The 19682-nt window shown below is 41.5% G+C and overlaps 1 protein-coding gene across 1 annotated transcript; it reads right to left on the bottom strand.

Annotated features, from left to right (window-relative positions):
• Nucleotides 1-1216: 1216 nt before the first annotated feature.
• On the bottom strand, nt 1217-18725 carry EED (embryonic ectoderm development). The gene is made up of 12 exons (XM_009874239.1): nt 18660-18725; nt 16996-17148; nt 10324-10416; nt 8411-8476; nt 7546-7671; nt 7346-7427; nt 5759-5850; nt 4726-4859; nt 3486-3591; nt 3087-3245; nt 2565-2638; nt 1217-1545 (listed from the first exon to the last, which is right to left on the bottom strand). Exons 1-12 carry the CDS (start codon nt 18723-18725, stop codon nt 1419-1421), a joined length of 1278 nt encoding a protein of 425 aa, XP_009872541.1. The 3' UTR covers nt 1217-1418.
• Between the last annotated feature and the right edge of the window lie 957 nt (nt 18726-19682).

Here is a 19682-nt window from a genome sequence, read left to right as displayed (position 1 = left end):
CTGCTTTCCAGCAGGACATCCCCTAATCTGCTCTTGTGCCTGGTGTCTCCTCCCTCCAGTACTCAGGCTTGTACCTGGTTCTACCCAACGGTGGTTTTACACTCGGCTTCTTGATCGTGTCCCTACAAGCTCTCAGTCAAGGGGCAATCTCTTCCAAGAACAACCGTGCCAGCCCCTTGGCTTGGGCAAGAAAAAGAAGGTCCAGAATCCAGCTCAACTGAACACAAGGTTTTGGAGAGACTTGTGCTCTAACGGTACTACTGCACCTCCCCAGTACAAGGACTTAAAAAGAAAAGAAAAAAAGGTGGGGGGGGAAATCTTAATTTAGAGACTATGACTTGTAAACTACTTGCCAGTTCTGGACCTTGATTTGTTTCCTTGGGAGCCTGCAAAATACAAAACTGGCTTAGTCACGCTACATCAAACTGAACAGGTAGTTTATCATAAATAGAGCATTTACAAGCTTCCCTGTAACAAACAGGAAAAAGCGATATCCTAAAAGATAGAAGTCAGATACGCACTTATGAAGTCAGCAGCAGACAGGATTACTTAATCTACTCATCAAAACAGCATCGTTACGTTGCCAAGTACAGTGCACTTGAGTTATATATCAGCCTGCTACACTCTCTTCAAGTAACGTGTTAATGCGTGGGTAAGAGGAGCATGGTAGGAAAAAATAAGGGTTCAGTATCAGTAAATACTATTAATCTTCTTCCTCAGGCAGGTGCCCCCAGCTGCTGGGCAATGCCTCGGACCACCTCCAGAACTGAACCCCCAACACGTCAACTGCACGCTGACAAGGTGCACACGAGTGTTTGGAACAAGGTGATTCACAGAAAGAAAAAAAAAAGGAAAAGAGACAGTAAAGTATTTTTCCTCTAATCAGTAGCAGAAAAGATGAAAAGAACATCCCAGTTTGAGATTACTAAAACGTAACCAATTTCAACGTGCAACTAACTTAAGTTAGTTCAAAATATTTTTAGCAATGATTTAACATTTATTTATGGTATATTCCTAAGTGTAGTGTTTCCTTTGTGTGGTTTCTGGATACCATCCAATAACTCCAGTCCAAAAAGCACAAACACAGCTGCATGCACACACAGACCAGATGTCGAACAAGCTCCCACGTATTTATGAGAGAGCTGTACGCAAAGTCAGTTCATAGGCCACAAGCAAAAACCCGCCGTGGGAAATAATTAAAATGGACAATTCAGAAAACTTTACAAAAATACTTCTTTTTATTAAAAGCAGCAATTTCAAGCAGAACAATACTCAGAATGTAAACATCACTAAGTTCAGCTCCAGCCCGCCGAACCGTTGAGAAAGTCTACACTAAATCCATCTACCGTACTAGCGAGTTAACAGACTATATTATAATTTGAAAATATATTTTCTACTTTGAATTAAGAAAAAGTAATTTATCGTAGTCTGTCCCAGCGCCAGATACTGGCATCATCACACACGGCTATAAGGATACTGCTATCCCTGCTAAAACTGGTTTGTCGAATGGCAGCAACACATTTAGGATGAGTAAGAGTCGTACACCTATAAATAAAAGAAAATTTATTCAGCTGCAACGTTAATTCTGCCCTTGCTCCTACAGTAGGGAGTGCTGTCTCACCAGCCTCTGGCTTACGTGACCCAGAAGGAACTGAAGGGCAACAGGATTATGCCCCTCATGGTGTATTTTGTATTCCAGGTGTGGCCCTGGGAAAGCAGGAACTGCCTGCTCACCCCATTTTCACTGACACCCTGACTGAAAGCTCATTGAATCGCGGCGTTCAGGACTTCATCACCGATGTTCTTTCCCGGCGTTAGGATTAAATATCGTAATTGGGCGACTAAAGATTGCAGCATTTTCAAGAACTTTGTATATTTGTGTTTTCATGTGTGTGTATATATATAGAGAGACACACATATTTATATTTTATAAAATATATGTGTACATAATTTAATATTTATTGTATATACAAATATTATTATTAATATACCAACTGTGTATACATTTTATTCATATTCCGTGTGTGTGTGTATATATATATATATATTTTATCTATATGCATTGGTGTGTTTATATAAATATGCTATAAAATTTCCCAGCCACACATGCAAGGAACTGAAAAGCCACTCTGTCTTCTTCACACTGTGCCCACAGCTAACCTTTTTATTCTCATTATTCTAGTTCTTTCCCCTGTTTCTCCTTTGTCACGTCCTACACCCACCCAGCGCATCTTCTTCAAGTGCTTTGTAAATTTTCCACGTAATTGGTTTGTAAACTTTTTGAGGAACAAATTTTCTTTTACTGTTCTCTACATATGGTGCCCAACACCATCTGACTGGGGCCTCTCAGCACAACTAAAATATTAATAACGAATGAGTAAAGCAATAAATGTTAACTGTCAGGGGCTGAGAATGCTTATTTACCTAGTATTACTTACATAGTTGTTAAAATAGAAAGTGACTACTACTGTTAAACGATTTCTAGACTTATCAGTAAAGGAAAAAGGAAAGTACCCCAACTCACTGTCTTAACAAAAATACAATTTAAAAAAGTGAGTACTCACTTGGCTTTATGAGGATCCTCTATTTCTAAATCCCAAACATAAAGTTTGCCAACCTGATTGCCCAGGGCAAGCATCTTGAAAAGAAAGCAGAGAATACAGAAGTTTTTAAATACTATCTAAAAAAACACAAGTTAGAGTTTTACACAGGCTCTATAGCTGATAAGTTATGTGTGAATGTTTGAACATGAATGACTTAATGGGTTTGTTGGAGGGGCTAGAAATGCTACGGAATCTGCCTCCTTTATTCCACTTTATTATCCATCTCTGCAGATGGGGGAAGAAGATACCAGTAGGAAACCCTTGACGGAAAATAAATATTTATTTGGTGCAACATTTTCCACCACGCAGAACCACAAATGAAAAATCTGGAGCTCTTCCAGTTTCAAATAAAGCCCTTTGCAGTGAATCACTCTATTTCTCAAACATGACATCAGATGAACCAAGACTTTCTGTTTCCCCTAACTACAAATCAATGAACAGTTAGGCGCCTTCACATACAGCAAAGTCAAAGCTCACGCGTACCTTTTGCCAGAAATCCATTGAAAACCTCATGTACCATATATCACACTGGCTGTAATCAAATCTCCCAAGTATGGTCACATTGGACTCACTGGGCTTGATTTTATCTATATCATCTTCCATTTTGCCAGGTTTCCAGCACACGATGGCATTTTCACAAGACTGGGAAAACAATGAAAAAAGAATAATCTCCTATATTTACTATTTATACTGCACGTTCAGTCTAACTGTAATTTTAACCACTGCTTATCCACACATCCTGACAGTTGACAAAATTCACGCTACACTCTGACACGGCACAGTAATTTCATCTAAGACCCAAATGCTAGCAAAACTTCTATTGTTTAAGATCCTCAAAACAAGCAAATAAGAGTAACGTAGCTGAAAAAGCTGCAACAATACCTTGGAAAGAATTAGATCTCCCAACCATCGTACACAGTCAACGTAGTTCCTATGTATGTCTCTCGTAGAGAAGTCAGGAAAGTGAATTTTCTGGGAAATAAAAGGCCTATGGAGAAAAATGCCGAGTGAGGTTCAGAGAAACACAGAAGCACAAATAGAATTTTTCACGGCCAGTTTTAACATATCTCAATGTTCAGAGGACAAGCTTGTCTTGTGGTTTAACAGTTTTGTAACAAAGCAGACTTTGTATGTGGGGATTTTTTATAATAATGGGAACAGTCCCTATTTTCATCCTGATTCCTAACTAGTTACAAGACTCTGCAGACACAGTGCTGAGCGAAACCACTCCTTCCGATGCTGAATGCAGCTCCCGTTGGCAAACACTTTAAGAACTGATCCAAGTTCAGTTTTCCTGATGCTGCTTCTGCAACATCTAAATCCTTTAATTGAAATGCACACGATTGAAAAAAAAAAACCAAACATCTTTTCTTTTTTAAAAAAGCAGGCTAAAAAAAAAAAGAAAAAAGCATCAATTAATATTTGGTAACATTACCAAAAAAAGCGAGAGTATTTTCACAGTTAGTCTCATTGCTGAACATGTTCAGTGTGTTTTAGACTCTTCAGTTCTCTCAATGGTTTAACTGGAAGTTAAGATTAAAAAGTTGAGGAACTTCATAAAGGAGGATTTATCTATCATGTATCTAATTGTATCTATGTTTAACTTTACAATTTACTCATATCTGGGATCAGGTCAGAGAACGATGAAAATTAAGGTTATTACTATGTCAAGTTTTGTCCCCACCCCAAAGTCAAATAACAAATATAATAATTAGTAATAACTACTCAATATAAAATTATTTGCTCCATTTAATTACACAGATTTGGCTCCCTCCTAGGAATTTTTAGGTGAAAGGAAGAACCGCCAGTGACATCTTTAAACACCATAAAATACAAACTTTAATTCAGAATTATAACAATTCCAGCCCTTTTCTAGTTAGCAGATAAGAAATAATTAAGGTATTTAAAAATAAAAGTCTCAAGACTTGGAATTTGAATTCAATAAAATTCTACAGAGGCCAACATCAGTAAGACATCGCTTCTAGAGAGACTCAGTATCCAGCACAATCCTCAGGTCACTCCCTATCCCCAAGAACTCCCACTTTAGACAGGAATTAACCTGGGCCATTGATGAGAACATTCAAGTTTTACAAAGACAGCCAAGAAGATGAAGACTACGTACCTGTTGGTTTTATTTGGGTTGTACTCATAGGACTCTTTGATGGCATTTATCATTCTCTTGGAATTAATTCTCCAAAGTTTTAGAGAGTGATCCATCCCACAGGACATGATTTTTTCACCAAGAAGATCATAATCCTACGTATACGAAATAATTTTGAGCACTCCCACCCTAAGCTGCATTGTGACGACTCAGTTTTTACTCCATCATATCCATCAAATCAGCGTTTTCTGCACAGACAACGCAGTAGAACTGCACATTTCAGAGAGAGAAATGCTAACAACCTAATCCTGCTCGCTGCAGAGAAGCACACTAACGTACCAATTCTATTTACTCTCTCTCAAGGAAGAGAGGCACATTCTACAGCTCTGACAGACAATGAATCTGCTCCTGGTGCTGCCCCCTCAGTAAACTCACTCGGTTTCATTTTAGGGAGCAGCTTCGGCAGGATTCCAGGGCTACTACATGGATGGTGACTATTTACAACCACAAGAGAATAATATAGTGTTGGGGTTCGCAGAGATGCAGCCCTCACCTTTCAGGCCACGCAACAGGAGTGGAAACAGTTCTTAAGAGCAGCACAAGTCAGCTCTTCCAGTGGACATGTGTCTGCTCACAGCCACTGACAAGCAGCCTAACTCACCTGAAATAACTTCTTTCCTTCACTACCATGTCTCTCAAGGCTTATTTGTGTGGTAAGACCTCGAGAACTTCAAAAGCAGGACTATCACAAAAACTTTTTTACTTTTTCTAGCCCCACTGAGCTCTATTTTGTTTAATTCTAGGCCACACTGTGAGAAAACCAGCTGCTGAAAGACACAGGAAGCAAACACCCGTCCTGTACATTGAGAGGTGGCCAGATGAATCCAACCACCTTCAATTTAACTTGTCTATTCCCTTAAAGGAGTATTTTGTACTTCGGAGTTTTTTAAGTAGCTATATTGTCCAAATAGTGCACAAGAAGATGAAAAGCTGCACATTGTAGGCTTACTACCCTTTGTAAATCTAAATCACTGCCCCACAGTCTTCCACTTACTGCACTTAACACCTCATCCCTGTGCCCTTCTACTCCTCCAAATATTGCAACCAGCGTGTCTGTCTGGATGTTCCACAGTCTCAATGCATGATCTATAAAGAACAAATAAAATTACATGCTGCTTTTTATACGTACAGACGAACAACATATTTCAGCTTAACTAAGTTTCAATAAAAGGTGCTCACATAAACATCAAAAAGGCACTTAATTCTTCTTCACTTGTAAGAAACAATGGGACTGCATTAACGAAAATTGCCATTATAACGGAACTATTGTTAGAGTAATTTTGCAAATCAACAAGTGTGCTCACTCCCAGCCCCCAGGGACAGCTTCTAACAAAAATATACTCGGATCTTTACATCATTCAAAAAAACAAAGAAGGGTGTGATCTGGACAAGTACACTTTTATTCAATCTTATCTCAAAAAATAATTGTATGCATCAAAACATGCTAGAATTCCTTTCAGCCACTCTTACATCACGATTCAGAGAAGTTTTGATTTTCCATTTTTTTAACCTTTAGAATATTATACTTTATGAACCACAGACTGGAGGTACGGGAGAAATGGTTTCTATAAACAATACATACACCAAAATCAATCGGGCCAATCCACTTCTTTAAAGAAAGTTTTAAGATATTTTTTTTTTGGTTCCACAAGTACACTGCCCCAAATTACAAGCACCATTAACTAGAAAGCCACATCGTCCCAAATATTATCTTTTTTTTCTCTGCTGATCTCTCAGCCAAGCAGTTCTGAGATTCCAATATTCCCCTGCCTCGTGCCCTCCCAGAGATAATCCGCAAACTCTGGAGTAGGTACTAAAACTTGTACTACTATGGCTGATGTTAAAATATGAGTAAAAAGAAAACCTAAAAAATATACAGAACTCAAGAAATTCAACGTTAGACTCAGAGCACAAAATGGACAGTTGCAAGCATAAGAGAGGTTCTCTGTTCCTATTCTCGTATAGCTTCAACATTAACATTAAATATCCTAAAAGTCAAAAGTCCCCTTATGTGAACATTTCCAACTCTTTAGCAGATCAAGTATTCCCCGACTCATCAAAACAGTCAAGATTATGAAGTTGTGACTCTTTAGACATTCTGGACAAGCCCGTAAGACACTATTAACAAAAACTCGCTTCTCCCTTCACTGATGTGCTTTTTCACACAAAGCCCCAGTAAAGTCAGAGCTGCTCCTGAGCGATCGATAATTAAAGTTTTCCTCTTTAACAGGCTGGAGAATGCGACACTAAAACATCCCCACTAGATGGCAACATGATTCAACAACTGAAAAAAATCTAATGGGGGAAGAGCAGTCCCAAGGTTCATGTTTCTTCTCACCTAAGAGCACTCTTCACAATCTCTTTGCGCCACAGGTGGAGTTATGTTTATTGTAGGCCATGGATTTAACAGGTACACGATATGCAGCCATAAAAGGGCAAGATCTGCTCCAGACTTTCGGGGTAAACTTGTTCGGTGCCATTCATAAAAAATTCATGGAGGTTTTGGTCATTTTCAAGACCAAAATCCAATCCAAAGTATCCTGATTTATATATATTAAAAAAAAAAGGTTTTTTTCCTCACCTTTGCTTACAGATAAAAGAAGATTTGGATCTCTTGGATGGAATTTCAGTTCATTGATTGCATTCCCATGGCCCACGTAGTGCTGAGACAGAATTCAGAGGGCAAGTTATCATTCCCCCTCATGTTTATATGGATTTAGAAGACTTGACTTTCATGCCTTACCAAAACATAAGCTGTACCTCAAACTTCGGAGCACTCACCTTTATGCACTGCATTGTAATAGGATTAATTATCCTGATAATACCCCTGGAGCCTGCCACAGCCAGAAGAGGATGGCTTGTATTGCTGTCATACGTCCACGCACAGGTATAGAAATTTTCATCTGCCTACAACATCTTACGTTAAGGAACACAGAAGAAATAGGAGGTTTAAAATTTTTTTTTTTAAACACATGATTTTTTTTTTAAGTAAACTTGTTGCTATTTTATGCAAGTGCCCAAGAGTCTGCTGGACCCAATAAGAAAAAGACAGATACTCAGTTATACATCTGCAAATACAAGCAACATCACCTTTTCCATAACAGCCAGTTTCCTCACTTCTGTCCTGTAACACACAAGGAACACTTTCTCTCTTTTGGCATCACTTTTCAATCTCTTTCTTGAGAACATCCTTAGACTGGGAATAAAACAAGGATGAATCAAAACTGAATTCACGAGTTATTATGTACCACGGGTGATTAACACAAGCTATTACCACTTCAGAGCATGAAATGTAATTCTTAGGCTTTACACCCAGTTCCAGTTCACAGGGAAACTGAGACGACTGCAAAGCAATGAATGTGAAACACTGCACAAAGAGTAGCATCAGGAAGATTAAAGTGACGGGGAATCAGTTTTCAAATATTTTAAAACAAGCAAGGTCCGTGAGTCTACATTTTGAATACTTTTTCAGTAAGACAGACTTCAGGATGTGGGACAGAGGTGAGATGTAGACCTAATGTAAGAAATGTGCCACACGAGCAAAGCATTCAACCACAGACAAAACCTTCATGCGCTTATTTCCTACAAAGACTTCATTTTTGGTTAACAGGAAGCAAACAAGCGGCTTTTTAACTTAAAAGGATACATCAGCATCCACATAGGACTGCAACAGACGGATTTCACCTTGGGAATGACATTCATATAAAGTAACCTGGAGGAAAAAAAAAAAGTGGGAGACGTTGCTGCTTCCTTTCAGAAGAAAATCACATGCCCCTGTGTATTCTCTGCCTGATGGGGAGAGGCAGTGTGCCTTTACGGTTTAGATCTTGTCCATCAACTGTTTGTTTCCAGCCGGTGGAAACAGTTTGATGAAATGACCACAGCAGTTTCAGTAAAGCACCTCTCCAGCACTTGTCACCAGTCCTTCCCAGATATTGAAATCTGTTAATTGAACTGTCTCAGCAAGATTAAACTCTATTTGGATTTAATTATTGCAGCCCTCTGTATTGTGTTTGTGTGGCAAGGTTTTGGTAGAGGAGGGGCTACAGGGGTGGCTCCTGTGAGAAGCTGCCAGAAGCTTCCCCCCAGTCCAAGAGCCAACACCAGCCGGCTCCAAGACGGACCCACAGCTGGCCAAGGCCAGGCCTGGCAGTGATGGCAGCAGCACCTCTGTGAGAACAGATTTAAGAAGGGGGGAAAAAATACAGTGCAACAACAACAGCAGCCAGAGAAGAGAGGAGGGAGAATATGCGAGAGAAATAACTCTGCAGACACCAAGAGGAGTGAGGAAGGCAGAGGTGCTCCAGGCACGGGAGCAGAGGTTCCCCTGCAGCCCATGGTGAAGACTATGGTGAGGCAGGCTGTTCCCCTGCAGCCATGGAGGTGACAGCAGCATAGATGTCCACCGGCAGCCCACGGAGGACCTCGCACCAGAGCAGGTGGATGCACCCAAAGGAGGTTTTGACGCCACGGGAAGCCCAGGCTGGAGAAGGTTCCTGGCAGGACCTGTGGCTCCTGAAGGACTGCTCCCCGTGGAAGGGACCCATGCTGGAGCAGTTCATGCAGGACTGCACCCTGTGGGAAGGACTCGCGTTGGTGAAGTTTATGGAGAATTGTCTCCCATGGGAGACACTGGAGCAGGGGAAGAGTGTGAGGGAGGAGTCCTCCCCTGAAGAGGAAGGAGGGGCAGAGACGTGTGATGAACTGACCACAATCCCATTCCCCGGCCCCCTGCACTGCTCAGGAAGAGGAGGCAGCAAAAATTGGGAGTGAAGTTGAGCCCAGGAAAAAGGGAGGAGCGGGGGGAAAATGTCTTAAATTGACTTTTTATTTCTCATTATCCTACTCCCAAGACGAGCCTGTTTTGCCCATGATGGTAACTGTTGAGTGATCTCTCCCTGCCCTTATCTCAATCCCTGATCCTTTCCTTCCGTTTTCTCTCCCCTGTCCAGCTGAGGAGCAGAGCAATCGAGCAGCTCTGGCAAGACTGTCTTTTAATGAGCCACTGATACCTTGTTTAATCTTAGTTTAGCACTTCTGGTAACTGCCAGGTGGAACAAACCGGAAAGGCTTCTCGTTTATTCACTACACTTGCACAGAATGCACTCCAGGAGTTATTTTCAAGACAGAAATGACATAGATCCTCATTTAGAAAAAGCCTACATGTTCGCTCCCCACAGGCCAGTAATTTAGCTACTGAGCTGCCTGGCATCATTGCAGACACTTCTCATCCCATTTTAGATCATACGTTTGGAAAGAGTAACGTCTAAGAGTAATTTTAGCAAGAAGATACACCCTCCTTATCCCATTTTATATTCCTGAAGGATTTTTTTTTTTTTTTACTATATAGGCTAATTCCCAAATAACTAACACACGACTTGATAAAACAGTCCAGAGGATGCAGCTCTCCCAGATAACAGATGATACACACTTCAGAAATAAAGCTTTTTACATGAAGTGTCCTGTGTTTGTACTAAACACAGGTAAAGGGATTGGTTGAAAAAAAGAATGCAAGCAGAACCACAAGGAAGAGCTTATGGTTAAAAACAGATTACTCACTCTGTTGCTGCCTACAGTGGCAAAAACGAGAGGATCACCTTCTTTACTGTGCCAGTTAAACTGGACTCCAAACAAAGGCTGACCATGGTCCTCCTGTAGATGTAAAGTTAGATTAGAGACCAAAAAAACACCAAAAAAACCCAAAACCCATCCTCAACACTCACAAGCATATTATTTCTGTGAAATTCAGTTGTGGTGGTAAACAGCTTAACCGATATGTTTTCCTCCTCAAACTACTAGGTTCACATTCAGTATAATTTCAGATAGGTAACACAGTTTTGTAACGTCACATTTTAACTTGGCTGTCTTAAAGAAGGTTAAAGGAATATTCTGACACCCCTCACCTTTCTTCTCCCACCAAGCTTTTAAACATGAGGAAGAAATGCCTCAGTTATGGCTAGAAGCCAGCAGAACTCAGCTGCGTTTGCAGCTTTACTACTTTGTTTTGCAATTTTCAATAAGGCAATCTCTGCACCTAAGGCCACATCTACATGTATTTTACAGTTATAATACTTCCACGCAATGATTTACAACTTCACAGAGGAGAATTATTAGGACAGAGAGGAATTGTACTGATACCATGGTGGAGAAGGGCCACATTTAACTATTACAGCACAGTTAGGTCTTGCAGCTCCATCACAGACACGACAAACCCCAGCATGTCAGAATGCTGCCGCAAAGTTCACGTCTACAAAATGTTTTCAGTTTGCCCTCACAAACATTTGCCAGAGAAATGTCAAGTATTATTTTTACACAGCTTACACCAGCTTAATAGAGAAAGAAAAGAGGCAGATATGTTTATGAATTGTGAAGAATATGGTGGGGTTTGTTAATAATTGATAACAGTATTTTGGCTTGTCCTGACAGGATGTTTTCAGCAAGAATAATGTTCATTAAAGTGCCTCCCCACAGGGGACTGTCTGGGACAGTGCAGGCAGGAAGGAAGTGTCTCACGATGGCTGTTAGGCAGCCCTCAGATGGCAGTGCTTCAGAGACAACCCCAAAAGTATTAGCCCTGGCCTATCCAAGAACCAAAGAACAAATCTGAGGAGGGAGTGTGGCTGGGAAGTCCAACACTATTCAGAAAGAGAAAAGTAAGGAAGTCTGGAAGAATTTAAGGTGTTATTATTTACTGAGAAAGGCAATTATTTGTTTTTAAGGGACATAGCAAGGAGAGCTAGAAAGGGAAAACAAAATCTTTCAGTGATAAAGAGGCTCTCCTGAACTTCTTAAAGAGAGGTAACAACTTTCAAAGCTGAATACAGATTTAAAAGAATTATTCCAAGTTTAACTCAAAGTATTACCCATGATAACATGAAAGAACAGACGAGTGGCTTTATGTGATGTGGGATATGCGATATTAGCAAAGGGAAAAGTAGCAAGGCTATTAGTGACTCCACAACAGAAGGAAGAAGCAGGTACTCAGCATCTGTAAAGCATTATGGTTTAACTAGAGATGAGCATGAGTGTAACTGCATGCCATAAAACTACATACAAAAGCCATCATTTCTAATGTCCAATAAAGTTACAAATTTTAAATACACTCAAAAAAAAAGCCTGCCTTGAAGAGAATGGCTGAGATATCAAACACAGAAGAGTTAAAAAAAAAAAAACACAACACCTCCCTCTAATAATTAGTTGGGTTTGAATTTCTGTGCTCATTCATACTGGTCAATACCGAGGATTTTTGACATACGGTACAAGGTTAACACAGGAGAAATGCATAGATTGTTATTGCTTTAATGCAGGGATACATTAGTGGGGTTTGCACTTGATTTTCCAAAATGTGCACAGTTTCTGATGAAATGGGAAAAGTAAAGATAGAGATGGTTTTTCCCCCTCAAGATAAAATATGTTTCCACCATCAGTTGTGGTAAGGTTGTGCTTTTCTAGGTAGGACCCAGACTAGGGTGATACACAATAAGTAGAGACAGAACAGAAGGTCATACTGTCTCTGTATTTCTATATTTGAGTACATACCCGAAGTATTGAGTAAGCTTTCTCAAAGACAACCTATTTCCTTGGAAAAATTACTCTGCAAGTCAAACATCTTCAGACTACTTACATTATCCACACTACATTCCTCACATGGAGTACTACAACCTCCAAGAGCCTGACCGTAACACTTGGCTGTTGATTAATGGTTGGAGGAGTCAGGTAAGGCTCTCACAGGAAGCTACTACGGTAACTGAAGAAGTTATGCTCACCTCATTTAAATTACCATCACCCTCACTGGCCAGAGACAGCACATAGCTACTCCAATAACACTTGTCGGCCTTAATTTTTGTCCTAAGAGACAAGTGGAGATCGGTGACAAGTGGAGTTCCTCAGGGGTCTGTTCTGGGTCCAGTGCTGTTCGACATCTTTGTCAGTGACACAGAAAACAGCAAAACAGCATCGAGTGCACCCTCAGCCAGTTTGCCGACAACACCGAGCTGTGCGGTGCGATGGACTCGCTGGAGGGCAGGGATGCCATCCAGAGGGACCTTGACAGGCTTGAGAAATGGGCCAGTGTAAACTGCATGAGTTTCAACAAGTCAAAACGCAAGGTCCTGCACCTGGGTTGAGCCAATCCCTGGCACAAACTGGGCACAGAGTGGGTTGACAGTAGCCCTGAAGAGGAGGATTTAGGGGTGTTGATAGATGAGAAGCTCAACAAGAGCCAGCAGGGTGCTCATGCAGCCCAGAAGGCCAACCCTGTCCTAGGCTGCATCAAGAGGAGTGTGGCCAGCAGATCAAGAGAGGGGATTCTCCCCCTTTACTCTGCTCTTGTGAGACCCCACCTCGAATATTGTGTCCAGTTTTGGTGCCCCCACCATAAGAGGGACGTGGATCTGTTGGAGCGTGTTCAGAGGAGGGTCACAAGGATGATCCAGGGGCTGGAGCACCTCTGCTATGAGGACAGGCTGCGGGAGCTGGGATTGTTCAGCCTGGAAAAGAGAAGACTCCAGGGGGACCTTATAACTGCCTTCCAATACCTGAAGGGAACCTACAGGAAGGCTCAGGAGGGACTTTTTGCAAGAGTGTCCACCAACAGGACAAGGTGAAATGGATTTAAGTTAAAGGAGAACAGATTTAGATTGGATCTTAGCAAAAAAATCTTCAGTACAAGGGTGGCAAGACTCTGGAATAAATTGTCCAGAGAAGCTGTGGATGCCCCCTCCCTTGAGGTGTTCAAGGCCGGGTTGGACGAGGCCTTGAGTAACCTGGTCTAGTTGAGAGGTGTCCCTGCCCATGACAGGGGGGTTGGACTAGATGATCTCTGAGGTCATAGAATCACAGAACATCAGGGGTTGGAAGAGGCCTCAAAATACCATCTAGTACAATCCCCCTGCCAGAGCAGGATCACCTACAGTCAGTCACACAGGTCTCTTCCAACCGAGGCCATTCTATGAAGAGCTAAACAACGAAGCAGTTTTTTAAACTTTTAGGTGCTGCACACTATGGTTATCCTGAGATGCCAAGTATGTCACAGAAATCTGACCCAGATGCTCGTCCAGAAGTAGAATTGTGAAATGCAATCTTGACCCTGGTGTAAAGGGCAAAAAATCCAGAGTACTCTGGTACTTCCTGCATCAGAGAAAGAATGCAGGGGAGAAAACAGACCTAAAATTGTTACAAAAGCAAGTAAATAAATAATCAAGTGTTTAGTTCTGCCCTTACTCACTTGACTCAGGTCAGAAAGTAAGACTAGATCTGTTTTTAGACTGAAGCAGGGAAGTTAATACTGAGCCAACACAAAAAATGATCACCTGCAACTACATGAACACATTTAATACATCGTCGCCCACGCTGCCAGAAGGGAACCAACTGATGACATGTGCATTTCCACTTCTCAGAAGTGAAAGCAAGCCAATATTGGCAGTGGGTCCGGTTACCTCTCCTTTACACATGAAGCTAGAACCTTGCCTGTGGTTGGTTACTGATTCCCAGCTCAGGGAACAGAGAGCAGAAACTGAGAGGCACCATGGGACTGCTAACAATCACCGAGCCTCTTAGCAAGAGCAAAGGGTAGGGTAAATAACAGCCTTATTCTAAAGGGAGCACATCAAAGCCAAATACACCCTGTTTGCTGAAAGATCTATAAGCAAAACACGTGTAGATGTATGTGAGGATGTGCATCTGTTGGCTACATGTGCTCATTTATAAATGACATTTCCATTCAGCCCACGGAGAGTAAAAATTTTTCAGTACATCTTACAGTAACTCCCTACTGCAAAGAGACAAAGAAAAAAATAGAAAAGGAGAGGTTTTTTATTTCCTGTCCTTTTTTAAGTTATATTTTTGTTTTCCTGGTGCTTAAATTTCACCCAAAATAACTTCCACAGTAGTGTTTAAAACGCATATTTAGCAAGCACTGAGTTTTTCAGGCTGAATCATAACAATTTAACATTCAACGGAGACAGTAATGGACATAATGGTTTCCCTAAGAGAAAAAAAAAGTAAAAAGCAAAAGAGGGGAAAACAAGAGTAGGAGAGTAGAAAACCACCTAACTTACACATCCCTAAATATTAAAACTAATTTCCATGTCTTTAAATCATGTTGACTCTTCATTAATTTCAGTATATGCACTTTACAACACAGTTCAAAGACATATAAACTCTAGGATATATGATGTGACATCCAAAGAGTCACAAATATCTTTCTGAAGCCATATACGACACTCAGTCATTAAGAGTTTATCTCCACAGCATCTGCAAAATCAGTACGGAAAAAGAGGAAAAAGAAGAGAGGTTTCCTCAGACACAAAGTAAAAAGGAGTTACCAAATTTGGCTGCTACCTAGGCTTTGTATTAACACGCATGTTTATTATTATTAGCATTCGTTTCAGTTCAAAGAGAAATGGGGGGGGGAAGATAATAAAACTACCCGACTTAGCTGAAACGCTACATTACTCCCTCCCAGCCTGACTGCACTTGCACAGGAATCTGTTTCCAGGCCCTGATCCAAACGCACTGAAGTTGGGGATTGCTTAACTCGATAGGGTGGTCTTTTGGGTCACCCTGTTGTGGGGCCTGGCTTGAGGCTGGAGTGAGGGAACGTTCTGTTTTCCCCCAAAGACACTTGAAACGTACTAAACCCTTTGGGACATTTAGTCTGCCGACAGAAAACAAACACACTCAGCGAAACTCAGCGCTTGTGAAACGTTTGGCTGCCGAAAGGCCTGCCTCTGCGACCCAAGCACAACTTGAAGCCACCAGAAGCCCTGTTTGCAGGGGCGATACATGCAAGCTCAGTGGTTTGAGCACGGTGCTGGCAACAACACCGAGGTCGTGGGTTCGATTTCCGCTCAGTCCCCATGTGTTGCCTGGTCTAGTCGAGAGGTGGCGTCCCTGCCCATGACAGGGAGGTTGGACTAGATGATCTCTAAGGTCCCTTCCAGCCTAGGCCATTCTGTGATTCTGTGAAGGAACAGCTGCCTACTCAGGTGAAAATGAAAGAACTTCCCTTCCTCCTTCATTCTGAAAGGACTGGAGATAATCTCTGTACTTCAAAAAACACATTAATATTAACATGTTGCCCCAGATATACTTGTGTCAGTTTGACTTTCTATCCCAATTTCTCTAGCAGCAAAGCTCATTTAGGAGGTTTCCATGCTCCAAATCTCATACTCTCCCTGCTGAGCTACCTCAGCATTTCAGGCAGGCTGAAGCCAAAGTTCAGAAAAAGCTACACCCACAGCTCAACAGTTAAGTGAGGGGAACGACAAAAACCTCTTAAAGCAATTCTGCAGAAAATATCCACTATGGAGTTGCACGCATCCTCTTGTTAGCCAAATATAAAGTTTAACAGAACTCCCATCTTGTTCCAGGCAAAATCTTCCCTTTATTTAGAAATCTTAGAAAAATCAGATTAGATGGCATATTTACAGCTTTTGCCACATGAAAATCCCCCACAGGGATGGGGCCCAGAATGGAAGAACAACATTCTGACAGTGTAAAAGAATCAAAGACAAAATTCATTCAGTCTGCTACCAGTGCAGAAAAAAAAAAGTATATATCATATATACATATACACAACATACATATATATATGTGTGTATATATATATAAAAAAAAAACATATGCAGGGAAAAAAATATATACACATATAAAATACCCTAAAATAAAAGAACAGGGAATAAAAACCATGAATCTACATCCCTTAATACCAGAAGATAAACATGAGTGAACACATAATCATGACACTCATGATAAATTAACCAAATTGCACTATATAGTATTTATGACAATTGCCAGAGGACAGAAAATACCTGATCTGGTAAGTGAGGAAAAAGCTACTCTAAGACTGCTGGGTTGTTTTGTTAGATTTTTTTAAAATAAATTTCAAGGGGTAGAAATATCTTTACAGGTTCTGTGCTTTGCATTAAGTTGTCACAGGTTTTGTTTTTTTCAATCTGTTTATCCAGCTTCTTATCTTTATCTCAAGCAACTACAGCTTCAATGAAATACATAATTATATCACACATAATTTTGCAAGCCTGTACTAATTGCAGCACGACATAGTGTTTCATATTTCTTCAGAAAAGTACTTCCTTCGAATGAGTATGGAGCATAACTGCATTCAGGTATTTAAAAACAACTATTCTGACACCGTCTCACAGTCAACATTAACATTGCTGCCAGCAAGAGGCAGCCAGCATTCCCATGCAGAAGCTCTGACACACCTACCTTTAGGCTATTTACACATTTGAAGGAATATTTGCACTTCTTTGACTTCCACTTTCCTTTCCCCCAGCTTTTTCTTCCTGGAGCATTAGGAGTGTTTGTTGGTGTATCAGGGCGTTCGGTGTTGGTCCCGCTTTCAATGCTAACGGCATCATCCTGAAAACATCGAAATTACACAGCGTGTAATAAAGAGAGCTGCCTAAATTCAGCTAATTGCGCAGCACCTGGCCTTTTCACGCCTTCTTCCCCTCCATAAGAACAGAGGATCTCCAAGGACCTGGTGTTATTTAGATTCACGTACTTAAATCAAGTAACAGCATCCCTCCCTAGAAACGGAACAGGAGTCACATGAGGACTAATCCAAGAGGGAGAGACATGAACTGTGATCTAGTGAAGCTTCCCCAGAATGCTAGTAGCTGCTCTTAAGAAAGTATCAAGCAGTTGCTTTCCCTAGAAAACATCTTTGACGTAGATGAAACGAGTACTTGGGAAGTACTGAAGAAGGAGGGTGGTTATGTAAAAACGTTGTGCTTAGCCAGATTAAGAACTCAGCCATTCTGAGACTTCGGTGTACCCTCAAAAGCATCAGGCACAGCACAGTTCTGCAAATAAGTCAGTCCTTTAGAAAAGGAAGGCCCACCTCTCCCTCCTGCTCTTTCCTACAGATCCTTGCTTCAATTAAAAGCTAAGTTAAAAAAAATATTAAAAAAAAATAAAAGAATCACTTGCTGTCTGGTGAGATAACTAATCCAAACTAGCTCTCAAACTACCAGCAGCCCAAGCTAATGTTGGGGAGAACTGAAAGGAAAGAAAAAGAAAAAAAAAAAAGAGAAGAGTGTGCAAAACAACTCAGTCATTGAGCAGTTTTAGATCAGCTTTGGACACTTAAAAGAAACAATTTCATATGCAGTCTGACCACAGGACGCTACTCAAAAGAACATTTCTATTTCCAGCATCACCCATCAGAGCACACTTCAGCTTCACCTGCATCATAACTGGCAACCCTGTGCTTCCATGTGAGTAAGTTCATCTTGCTAAAAATTAGCATTTTCAATTTTTTTTTTTTTCCTGGCAAGGTAGTCTGTTCACTTTCCATCATAGCGAGGGGAAAACAACTCATCCCAAGGCCATGGGATTGCTATATTTGAGCTAAGGGAGACGGAGGCAGACAACAGCCTGTCACTGGAAGAGATTAAGTGTAACGTGAAGATGCATCAGGAACTCCGCTAGGAATACGGAATAAGGTCAGCTATAAACACTAATACACTAATTCCCACCAAACATTTATTCTTTGTCCCAGTTTCATATCTGTATCATCAGAAGACGGTGGAAGCGTATCAGTCTTTGATTGCCCAACAAACAGAAAATCAGAGGAGAAAACTGAGAGGAGAAAAAGGAGGAAAGACAACACACAAGCCTTTAAGCGAACTGCCCAAACCTGGAGTCACTCCCTTCACACTGCACCCCAAAAAGAGCCTACCCTACCCTAATACGCATAACCGATTTTAACAATTTTCCAGTTTCTTCTCCTTTACCCTAAGAAATTTCAGAGCTTGCCAAATTCTCGTCTCCCAAGCATCTCTGCTAGCCAGAGTCACAATACTTCAGAAGACTTCTAAGTTTTCTCTGGATGAGTCAGGTATTGTCACTGGAAGAACACAAGGTACCTGGTACAGCGCAACTCTACCAGGTATCTGCAACTGTAACATAACTGACAAATTTGCAACCAGCATTCTTGCGGAAATAAACCCACACCCTTTCTCCAAATCAATACTATCATGCCAACTTTTAAGCAGAATCTCTGTCTTTCAGCAATAGTGGAATCCAGCAACAAACTCTTGAAAAGGGAGTCCCTTCATCATTGAGACTGGTCACATCCCGAATAACCAGAGAGCCCACATCTGAGGTCCGTGATAGCCTACAATAGACATTAAAACAAATGTTGTCTGTCACCGAATTACACTTGGATTCACAAGTGTAACAAGGCAGGCAGGCACACGTAAACTCAGCAGCAGTGGTGCAGTGCACATCAGACCTGCCTGTTGCCTCAAAAGCAGCACTTCCACGGGTTGTTGGGGGATGTGGTCCAGACCCCTCACTTTATGGATATAACCAGAAAAAACAAACAACACACTGCATAAAGGTAACACCCAACTAACACCCTCCAGTCCCATAACTACATAACATGATTGCTAGATACCTTTGATTAAGTTTGTCAGCATAAAGCTGCTCTGTATCGATCACATCACTTCTGTTCTGAACGCAAGATTTGAGCCTAACTTAAAAGATTGTAGCCCTCATCCCCTGCTGCCTTCTCCTTCTGGCACAAGCTTATGAGCACTCTCCCCTAACTGCTCATTCACCAAAGGGCTGCACACACACGGTACCCTGCGACCTGACGGTGAAGACGCACGACACAAAACTGCGAGAAAGATGGGAAATTTCGCTGCTCTGCGGCAAAAAAAAAAAAAAAAAAAATACAAAGTCTGCCATCTGACATTTTGAAGCCGACTTGGAGACAGAGCCCGCTCAAGAGTTTGGGCCTCAAATTCTCCCTCACCCACGTGGAGGAGCAGAGAGCGCCTCTCCCTGCCAGGGCCTCCCTCCCACGGCCCCTCTGCCGAGGCGGGCGGGCTGACACCCTCCTCTGTCCCCCGTCACCGAGGAGTCACCAGCGGGATCGGACGGGG

This window comes from Apaloderma vittatum, unplaced genomic scaffold (genome assembly GCF_000703405.1).
Source record: "Apaloderma vittatum isolate BGI_N311 unplaced genomic scaffold, ASM70340v1 scaffold6608, whole genome shotgun sequence".
In the NCBI taxonomy this organism is placed as follows: Eukaryota; Metazoa; Chordata; class Aves; order Trogoniformes; family Trogonidae; genus Apaloderma; species Apaloderma vittatum.
The sequence above is the reverse complement of the archived record's forward strand: the minus strand, read 5'-3'. Positions and strand labels throughout refer to the sequence as shown.